The sequence below is a fragment of the Ovis canadensis genome, chromosome 14 (genome assembly GCF_042477335.2).
Source record: "Ovis canadensis isolate MfBH-ARS-UI-01 breed Bighorn chromosome 14, ARS-UI_OviCan_v2, whole genome shotgun sequence".
In the NCBI taxonomy this organism is placed as follows: Eukaryota; Metazoa; Chordata; class Mammalia; order Artiodactyla; family Bovidae; genus Ovis; species Ovis canadensis.
In genome coordinates this window covers 61,211,533-61,221,750 of record NC_091258.1, presented here as the reverse complement: position 1 = coordinate 61,221,750, position 10,218 = coordinate 61,211,533, and the positions used below count along the sequence as shown (strand labels likewise).

Sequence of the window (10,218 nt, the reverse complement as noted above, 5' to 3'; positions counted from 1 at the left end):
CATGGACAGAAGAGCCTGGTGGGCTACGGTCCATTGGGTCACAAAGAGTTAGACAGGACTCAGTGAACAACAACCACCTCTTAGGATAAAGAAGGTGGGATGATGACTTTACTACTAAGCAGCTGAGACTTTCACTTTCATACCTAAATTAAACTTGACCTTCAAAACAGATCCAGTATCTTGCCCACTTCTGGCCTCCACTCCTCTCACCCTGATCCTGTGCACCACTGTCTCCCCTGGACCATACTAGCAGCCTCCTCCCTGTCTCCAAGCCTCCCCCACCCCTCCACCAGCCCACCAGGATCTGTCCCCACAGGCAGCCAAAGGGAACCTGTGAATAACTGAGCCTGGTCACATCTGCTGTGACATAGAAGCTCCAAGCTGCAATGCTTGGAGACTTCCTGTAACTTCATGTCACTCAGGGTGAACAGCAAAGTCCATGCAATGTCTTGCAAGGTCCCAGAGATCCTCCCTGTCCCCCTTTCCCCTTCTTTCATCTTTCTATCGCCTAAGCACCCTCCTGCTCTTGCTCCTTCCCCTCTCCAGCTCCCTTGACATCCCTCAGACTTACCAAACATGCTCCTCCCTCAGGGCCTTGCAATACTGTCCTTTTTACCTGGAATGCTCTTCCTACAGACATCCCCAGGACTCCCTCACCTTCAGGGTGCCAGCCTCCTCCATGGGGCCTCCCTGACCACCGTGGCAATAACTATCTGTATCCCCCATCTTCACTTTTTCTTTATAGGATATATAATTTCTCAGTGGTAAAGAACCTGCCTGCTTATGCAGGAAACATAAGAAACACTGGTTCGATCCCTGGGTTGGGAAGATCCCCTGGAGAAGATCATGGGAACCCACTCCAGTATTCTTGCCTGGGGGATTCCATGGACAGAGGAGCCTGATGGTCTACAGTCCATAGGGTTGCAGAGAGTCAAAGAGTTGGACATGACTGAAGTAACTCAGCATGCACGCATATATCATTTCTAATATGTTATCTCCTTCACTAACATGCTATCTCCTTCACATGTTGTCTCCTTCACTACAAAGTTCATAAGTTTCTTGTGGGAAAGAATTTTTCTGTTCAGTTTTATCCCCAGCACCTAGAATAGGGCTTGGTGTACAACAAGTGTTCAGTAAATGTACTTGTGGAGTGATTGGATATATAAAATTCAGCCAGAGGGTCTGCTTGGGACAAAAGGATGAAAAGGGGAAAGGAGGATTTGTCTGGTCTGGTGACTCAGGAAGGTGAGAGGATGGGATGCATCAATGCAAATAAAGAACACAGGCTGAGACTTTGTCACAGACATTTCTTGGAGCCGATATCTCATGCCCCCTCCCCTGATGACAAGGCTGGTCTTCGGCCCCCATCCTCCCCCACTACTTCAGCCTGCACTGATAACAATATTGAGGTCACAGACTGGCTTAGAATCAAGATCAGGAAGATAAATGTCGAGGTGCCTCCCCCAAGCCTGGGGGCCAAGCATCCAATCTGAGGGGCAAGCAGCTGGGAAATTGGGCCTGGGGGCTCCAGGTTTTGAGGTCTTCCTGGCTCCCAGGGTCATCCCTCCATACACCCCTGATTTAGGGGTGATGAAGAGTAATCATGGATCAGAGGTGGGTATTAGCAGGGAGCAGGACTGGGAGACCTGGGAGAGGCGGTGCTGGGAGGTGGGAGCCAGGGAACCTTCCCCCAGCCCCCACCACTTCAGCCACAGATCCCACAGCACCTTACAGCACTCTGGTCCCCCGTCCCACCCCTCCCCAAAACGAGGTAGGTTAAGAATGGAGCTTCCCCCCGCCCACCACGGAAGGGAGGAGACCGAGGCACAGAGAGGGGGATGGGGACCCAGGCTGCCCCAGCCCCTCGTCCCTCCGCCCTCAGCTCTGGTGGGTTTGACACTGATGAGAGCTGGGCAGAGTGGGGATGGGAGGGACACCCCTCTTTTCTCTCACCCATCCCAGGGTCTGGTTGAGAGAGCTGAATCTCACAGGTTCCGGATGTAATAAATAGTTAATAATTTAAAGGAAGTGACAGGAGGATCCATCCCTCTGGCCCCTTTGACCTATCCCTTGAACCCCCACAAGGCCATCCAGGTCTGGGTAATGAGGAAAGGTAAGGGCACACTTCAAGATGCCTAGGACCAGATGTAGGTCCCAAGCCCATACAACATTGAGATTGTGTTGCTCCAAGACCGTGATCTCCCCCATGCAGGCTGTCAGATCCGTGGTACACTAGAAGTCCCATTCCATTGAAGAGAAAGAGATCTTGGAATCCCCTTTTCCCAGGAGTCTCAGAAGGCCATGAACCAGGCTTTCAAACTTTCCGAAACAACTCCCAACTCTGAGATGGATGTGAAGGGGTTAACAGAGGGGCAGAACATGAAAGGCTTGGACTAAGGCTAGGACTCAAGGTTGGGCTTGAGAGAGTGTCTGCAAGGCTTGGGAATTGTGTGGGTGTGGGTGTGTATAGGTGTGAGTGTGCACCCATGGGCATTTGTGCCAATAGAGCCATATCTAGTTGCCTTTGTGCAATTTACACAAATGCACACCTTCCACTGAGGGCACAGCATGGCCAGCCCCGCTCACAGCCTTGGCTGTGAGCCTTTGTTTAGTGAACAGCCTGCACATTCATCTATGGCAATGCTAGTTCCTAGATATGGGAGGAAGGGAGCTCTTGGGTGGTCCTGGAATCCAGGAACATTAGCTCAAAATGTTTTTTTTCGTTTTCCCTTTAGGGTAAAGGGGTAATTCTGTATGATACTGAGAACTTGGGCTGGGGCCCTTAGGACTAGAATTTTGAGAGTCTGGGACCTTGGGGTTTCAGGGACCTGTGGACGGCAGGATTCAACGGGCAGCAGGTCTCAGGAGATGCACAAGCTGGGCCTGGGAAATATCAGGCTAGAGAGGTTGGAATCCAAAAAAATCTGGTATGGTGCGAAAGTTCCAGGGCACCTCAGATTTGTCTCTGGCATGGAGGGACCAAGGTCTTGGGTCAGGGACAATCCCAATACTGTGTAGGCTTGAGTTCTGAATTTGGAGGGTCAATGGCACCTTAGGGTCTTGGATTGAGTGCTCCTAAAGTACTCTGGGGCCACTCAGGGGCAAGGGGTCAGAGGTCTGAGTTGCCATGAACGTCCCATCTTCTGGGAACTGGGCTCCTAGCCTTTTGGGGACTGGGAATATGTGGGTACAAAGAAGCTGAAGATTCCAGGATGATCTGGGGCTTGAAATCCGAGTCCAAGGAGGTTCGGAAGAAGGGTATCTGAGGGGTTGGGACGTATGTCTTAGACCCTGAGGTACTGGTGGCCTTCAGTCCTACATATATAGGACTTCAGAGTTCTATATATGGAAGTGAAAATTCCTGGGAACACCAGCTTGGGATGGGTGGGTCTACAGAGGTCTTTGATCCTTGGCTCACAGAGCATCTCGGAGTCTGACTTCTGGATCTTGGGCCATGTGCACGTGGGAAGGAGGGCTCTGAGGTGGATCTCCCAAGTCATTTGGGGTGAGAGAACAGCCATTTGAGCACATCCAAGAACTCAGGGCATCTTAAGAGGATTTGGTGTCTAAGAAGTCCTGGGGCTACAAGAACATCTTAAATACAGGTACCCCAGGTTTTAGGTGCATTCAAGAATCACTGGGGGGTGATTCCGGGTCCTATGGTTTAAGATCTGGGAGTAACTGTATACAGGTAGGGTCACGTTCTGGCCACTCCTAATTATTGGGCTGTAATCTGACAGGGTTCATGGTGCCAGGCATGAAGGGGGTCTAGGTTGGTAATTTGAACAGGGAGTCAGGATGAGCCCGGCTCTCAGGGATCCGTGTGCTCCCTGCCTGCCTGGGGTGAAGAGTCTGGGGATCCCTGGAATCTCCTTCGTCTAGGTCGGGGTGGGAGTGGAGAACGGGGAAGCCAGAACTCAAGGGGCCTGGAATCTCTTGGACAGACATCCCAATGAAGCTGGTTCTGGGGTCTCTCAGTCCTACATTTGGGGTCCAGGTTCCAGGTCTGGGGTCTCTCAATCCAAACTCAAGCTCCAAGTTCCGGGTGTGCCTAGGTTTGGGTTTGGGGTCCGAACGGAGTCCGGGGTCCCGGACCCTCAATTTTGGGTCCTCGGTCCGGCTGCTGGACCCATCAGGCCGTCCTCACCGTGCAGCCTCTTCGTGGCGACCTCCGCAGCCGGCGCAGCCGCATCGCGCCGCGACCCAGTGGCATGCACGCAGGGGTGCGTAGCAGCAGAGGCAGGGCACCGCGAGCGAGAGCGCAGCCAGCGCGGCCCAGCGCGCGGCGGGGCGCGGGTGGCCCGGCTCGCAGGCGCACGGGTCCGAGAAGTCGCCCTCGGCATCCGACAGGCAGTGGTAGAGCAAACTCTCAGCGCACCACAGGCAGCTGAGACGGCGCACAAGCAGGCGACCCGGATCCGGGGCCTCGGCGCAGCGGCCGCCACGACCATCAGCACGACGGCGGAAGAGCGCGCGGCAGTGCACGCAGCGCGCCGCCTCCTCCGCCTCCGGGGAGGCCTTGGCTGGAGCAGGGGCCGGGCCAGGGCCTGGGGGTGGGCGAGACGGGGGTGCTGGAGGCACAGCCTCGGTGAGAGGGGCGGGTAGGACTGCGGGGGGCCCTAGGGCTGCGCCCCTCAAAGCGCCGGTCTTGGCGAAGCGCACGACGCAGGTGGACAGGGCGAGGGGCGCGGGCGGCCCCGCGCGCCGGTAATCCTCATAGCCGCGGCCGCCCCAGCCCGGGCCCCCTGCCCCAGCCAAGGGCTCTGAAGGCTCCGGAATCCCCGTGAACGGTAGGAGCGGAGGGTAGCTCTGCGGGACCAAGATACAGAAGAACAGGTTAACGGGCTCTGTGATCCCCAACATGCCACCACAATCCATCCCGGCCTTAGAAGACCCGAGAATCCAAAGACCCAGCCACAGGCCTCATTTATCTTAGCATCCTGTACTGGGATCCTGATTGCCTGGGGTCCCGAACTTCTAAGTCCTCAGCCCACTCCACTCCCAGGGACAGACAGAAGACTCCAGACACAAGCCCAAACTTTAAGAACCCAGTGGGCCAGGCTCTCAGTCCTGTCCTTTCTCAAGATCCAGGATTCCTGTACCCAGCCCTTCTCAGATTCAAGAATTCTGGACCCCAGCCATCTTCTCCTTCTCCTTCTCCTACAGGAGTTTGGTCACCAGGTCCCTTTTACTCCTTTGGATACTGAGTCTCACTCCTCGTGAGTTAAGTACTAAAGAACTCCTTCCATGAGTACCACCAACTCCCTAATATATATTCATGTCCAAGTCCTCCCCTAAACCCCTCTGGAATTCAGAGCGTTCCAATCTCCAAGAGCGCAGGAGACACGCGGGAAGCCCTCACCCAACCTTCCCAGGAACTAAGCTTCCCAGACCTAAGCTCCCTCGCCACAAGACATGTCAGCCATTCCTTGGAATCTGTGATTTCTTGCCTTTCTGCGGCCTCAGCTCCCGCCCACGTCGGGACCCCGGGGCCCGGCCTCCTTTTCCCGGGAGCCCCACCTGAGCTGATGAGCGGCGGCGCTGGGGGGGCGTGGCCGGCCCGAAGCCGGAAGCTGACTCCACGGTGACGATGGGGGCCGCCGCTGCGCTGGGAGGCGTCTCCTGGTGGCTGTGACTGGAGGAGGAGTCGCTGTCCACGTGGGACTGGGGGAGATTGGCGGCCTCAGAGCCGGGACCTCTGGCACAGCCGATGCCCTTATATAGACCCCCTCCCATTGCGAGCGAGGGCTCTGTGGCCAGGCAGACCTGGGTTCAAGCCCCGGCAATACCACTGACTGCTTGTGTGACCTCCGGCAAGTGAGCTCAGCTCTTTGAGCCTCAGTTTCCTCCTCTGTAAAATGGGGATCATAATATTGTCTATTCATAAGGATGTGGTTAGGACCCACTGTAAAGGGCATAAACATGCCTGATGTACAGGAAGAGTGGGAAATGGTTATGATAATTGGACTCCCTCTTATCTGCTCAGCTTACCAACCTACAGAACATCAAATCATCCTCCCTTCTCAGAACCCCTGTCCCTTGGCCATCAGCTGCCTTCCTGCCTCCTGCCTACCACCACACCTTTAGTGGGGTAGTTCCACCCACCTAGAATGTGTTCCTTCCCATCCAAACCAAGCTGTGTCCTCTACAAGCTGAAACATCACTTCTCAGACCTTCCATTCCTTTCTGTGACTTGGGAATTATTCCTACCTCAACAGATTACTATCCTCAATAAACATTCATTGAGCACCCATGACTTGCCAAGCTTGCAAAGGCCATTGGGAGGATATGAGATGGAGCACAGAAAGCACAGCATCTTTCCTGAGAAAGCACTCAACGGGATCTGTCTGGGTGACTTTTGTAGACCCTTCTACATCTCCCATTATACTGGGAAGCCCCCCTTTCTGCCCAGGGAACCAAGTTTGTTCCTACATGTGCTCTTGAGACATTCCCACTGTTCCCAGCAAGGGCCAAATCGAATCCAACATTATATGCATTTATTCATTCAATCAATTTATTCAACACATATTTACTGAACACTTACTGTCTACCAGGCACTGTTTTAAGCATTGAAGATGCAGCAAGAAAGCAACAAAAGATCCTTGCCCTCCTGGAGCAGACATTCTAGCATGGGAGGTGCATAGTAAAGTCATAGATAAGAAAATTGTCTATTGGGAGAGGAAATAAAACTATCTTAGAAGATGGGGGAAAGAACAAGATAAGGAGCATTAGGAGACTGCAGTTTTACATAGGTTACTCAGGGAAGGCCTCAGGGCTTCCCTGATGGCTCAGTGGTAAAGAATGCACCTGCCAATGCAGGAGACCGGGTTTGATCCCCAGGTTGGGAAGATTCCCTGGATTAGGAAACGGCAACCCACTCCAGTATTCTTGCCTGGAAATCCCATGGACAGAAGAACCTGGTGGGGTACAGTCCACAGGTTCGCAGAGTCAGATGCAACTTAGCTACTGAATAAAAACAGGCAGGGCCCTCACTGAGGAGGAGACTACGTGTGTAAAGCCCTGAAGGAAATAAGAGAATAAGCCATGTGGAAATTTGGGAATGTTCCAAGACAAGAGGACCGGCCAGTGCAAAAGCCCTGAGACAGGAATCTGTCTTCCCTTTTGACTTAACAGTGAGGAGGCCAACGTGGCTGGAGCCTAGTGAGCATGAGGGAGAGTAATAGGGGGCCAGCTGGTGTGGGGTCTTATGTGCCTCTGTGAAGACTTTGTCCTTTACCAGGAGTGAGATGGAGCCCCGGTAGGATTCTAAGTGGAGGATATCCGTGATCAGACTTAGATGTCAGTAGGGTCCCTCTGGCTGTGTGGGGGGGAAGGAGATGGAGGAGGGGGGCAGTTGATGATGAGCAGCTGATGAGACAGTCCAATTGGGAGATGAGGTTGACGAGTCACCAGGTTAGAGGCACAGTCTGATAATTTTGAAAGTAGAGCCAGGGAATTCCTTGGAGGCCCCAGTGGTTAGGACTTGGTGCTTTCACTGACAGGCCCAAGTTCCATGTCTGTTGGGGAACCAAGATCCTGTGTGCTGTGAGGTGAGGCCAAATTTTTTAAAAAAGAAAGTGGAGCCAATATGTGCTGACAGACTAGATGAGGGGGCATTAAAAAAGGAAAGGAGTCAAGGATGACTCCAAGGTTTGAGCAACTAGAAGGTGGGATTTCCCATTGATTTGTTCACCTATTTACTTTTAATATTTATCCATTTTTATAGTATACCTTAAAATTTTTTCTGCCTTTCCACACTAGAATAGAAGCTCCACGAGGAAAGAGACTTTATTCTATTCACTGATGTATCCCCAGTGCTTAAAACACTTCTTATGGAAGGTGTTCAATAAATACCCTTGGATGCACGGGTAAATCATGATAGAACAGAAAAACTAAAATCACTGGGATTGAAACTGACACTAATAGGTTTTGGCCCGAATTTGTGTCCCCAGCACATGGCATGGTTCCAGATACACAGTAGGTGCTCAAGAATGTTTGCAGAATAGAAATAGCCCCCGGCCCTCCCAGCAGCCTTGCACCCAGGAGACTCACCGTCAGAGGGCAGGGGGTCTCTGCGGTGTCCTGGGAAGGGGAGGAGGAAGAGGAGGAGGAGGAGGGGGTGAGTGAGCCTGGGGTCAGGAGAGAGGCAGAGCAGTGAGTTCTTGGGGCCAAGCTTCTCCCACCCCCCACCCAAACCAGCCCAGGCTCCTCCAGCCCCCAGCACCTGCACCACTCACCTCGACCCAGAGCAGCAAGCGCTGCCAGCAGGCTCTTCTGAAACTCATCTGCCTCGGCTGGGCTCTGAAATGTCAGCCCAAACTTGCAGTCACCCAGGCTCCAGTGATGGAAGATGGGGTTCACCTTGTTGTAAACCAAGCCTGGCCTCAGGGTACACTCCAAGGTGATCTGAAGTGGAGGCAGGCAGGAAGGGTCCAGGTCAGACATTCCCTTCCTGCCAGAGCACCTCATAAATCTCATTTCCCCATCCTAGGTGCACCCTTGAACCCCGATCACACCCCAGTATTGAGCACACCTCTGATACTCTAATATTTCCTCCCAAACCCTTGATCTCTACATTTTCCTAACATCTCCCTCCCTCTGATATCTCAGTGGGCATCCCAAATTTTATTGGATGCCTCAAAAAATGTTAACCTCCTTCTGATAGCCAGTATCACCCATCTAACTCAGTTGTACTCCCCAAGCTTTACTGAACATCTCAAAATGTTAATCCCCTTCTGATGCCCCAGTAATCTCCCCAAATACCACCTCCCCCAATTTTTTTTACCAAAATCCCACAGACTTCCCCTCAGATGCTGGTCAACACCCTAGATGCTCTCCCATCTTCTTGCCCAACATCACCGTATTTTTTCCACACCATTTCAAATCCCCCTACACTGTTCCTTCCAACCCCTGCTCTGAAATGCAACCCTTACCCCAAGCCTTTTCAAACAATCCAAACCTTTCTACTACATCCCCAGCTGAAACGTCAACAGTCTCTTTCCATTTCATGCCAGACAGCCCAGAATATTCCTGCTGAACCCACAACAGGATGGTAAACCCTATGTGACACTTTCAGATGGTCCCCCCACCAAAGGCCTCCATACACTTAGGGCAGAGGGGCAGGTGGTGTAAAATTCCCCGTGGTGAGGATCTCTGAGCAAGATGGAGCCAGGGGGAGGGTTCTGAGCCAGCCGAAGAGGGATGTGATCTGAGTCAGGTGTTAGCCCAGCCCCAGTGGAACAGGCTGAGGTTGGGGGAGGGAGCAGGAGGACAAGGAGACCAGTGAGCAGGCTGCTGTGGCCGTCCAGTGGGCAGTGACAGGGGACGGGAACTGTCTGACACCCTCAATAGTCCCCAAACTCCCCACTCTCATCCAGAGGACAGAGTCACTTCCAGCTCCATCCCACACCCGGGTTTGATTTCGGCTAGGAGATGACCTGACCTCACCTCTGCATTCCCAGCCCCATCCCCCTACTTCCCCACACCCCCACCCCACCCCCACGCCCCAGGGTGGCTCACTTTCTGGTCCCGGAGGCGCTCCCCGTGGATGACGTAGTGCCCCTGGCGGGCCCCCCCCTCGGGCCTGGCCCCTCGGACCCGACATACGCTCACCTGGCTGAGGCCCCCGCCCCCCACAGGCAGCCAGCCCCCACTGGAGTCATCTCGGGCCATCACCACGGCTCGGACCCGAACCATGTACCTGGAGGAGGTAGGGGGACAGGGACAACATGGTCAGTGAGCGTCATTCCTGCTCTCCTAGTCAGTGTTTCCCCAGCCCTCACCGCCCCTCTTCATCCCTCACAGCCCGATCTACTGTCTCCTTAGTCACCCACACTCCCCTTACCTTCTACACCCACCTCCTTCCCCAGGCCCACCTTCTGCCCATACCCGTCACCTCTCTTATGCCCACCTTCTTCCAGCATGGCTTCTTTCTTCCTCTTGCCATCTCTTTTCTCCCATGCCTACCTCCTTCTCCATATCTACCTTTTTTCTCCATACTCACCTTGCCTCCCTTTCCCCATCTTCCCCATCCTCACCCCCAGAGCTTCGCTCTTCCACTTCCCTTCTTCCTCCTGCTCATCCCCTATCAACCCTATCTCCTTCTCCTCCCTCAGCACGTACCCACAGCCCCACCCATCGTCCCCCTCACAGCTGGGTGCCTGCGCATATGTATTTTCTTAGAGCCCATCAACTCAGCTCCAGTCCCCCCTACACTGC

The 10,218-nt window shown here is 53.7% G+C and overlaps 1 protein-coding gene across 1 annotated transcript; it reads right to left on the bottom strand.

The window, feature by feature from the left end:
* Positions 1-1,287: 1,287 nt before the first annotated feature.
* Positions 1,288-9,761, bottom strand: SPRED3 (sprouty related EVH1 domain containing 3). Its single transcript, XM_069550700.1, has 5 exons — positions 9,520-9,761; positions 8,238-8,406; positions 8,053-8,129; positions 5,521-5,664; positions 1,288-4,809 (listed from the first exon to the last, which is right to left on the bottom strand). Exons 1-5 carry the CDS (start codon positions 9,694-9,696, stop codon positions 4,144-4,146), a joined length of 1,233 nt encoding a protein of 410 aa, XP_069406801.1. The 5' UTR covers positions 9,697-9,761; the 3' UTR covers positions 1,288-4,143.
* Positions 9,762-10,218: the final 457 nt, after the last annotated feature.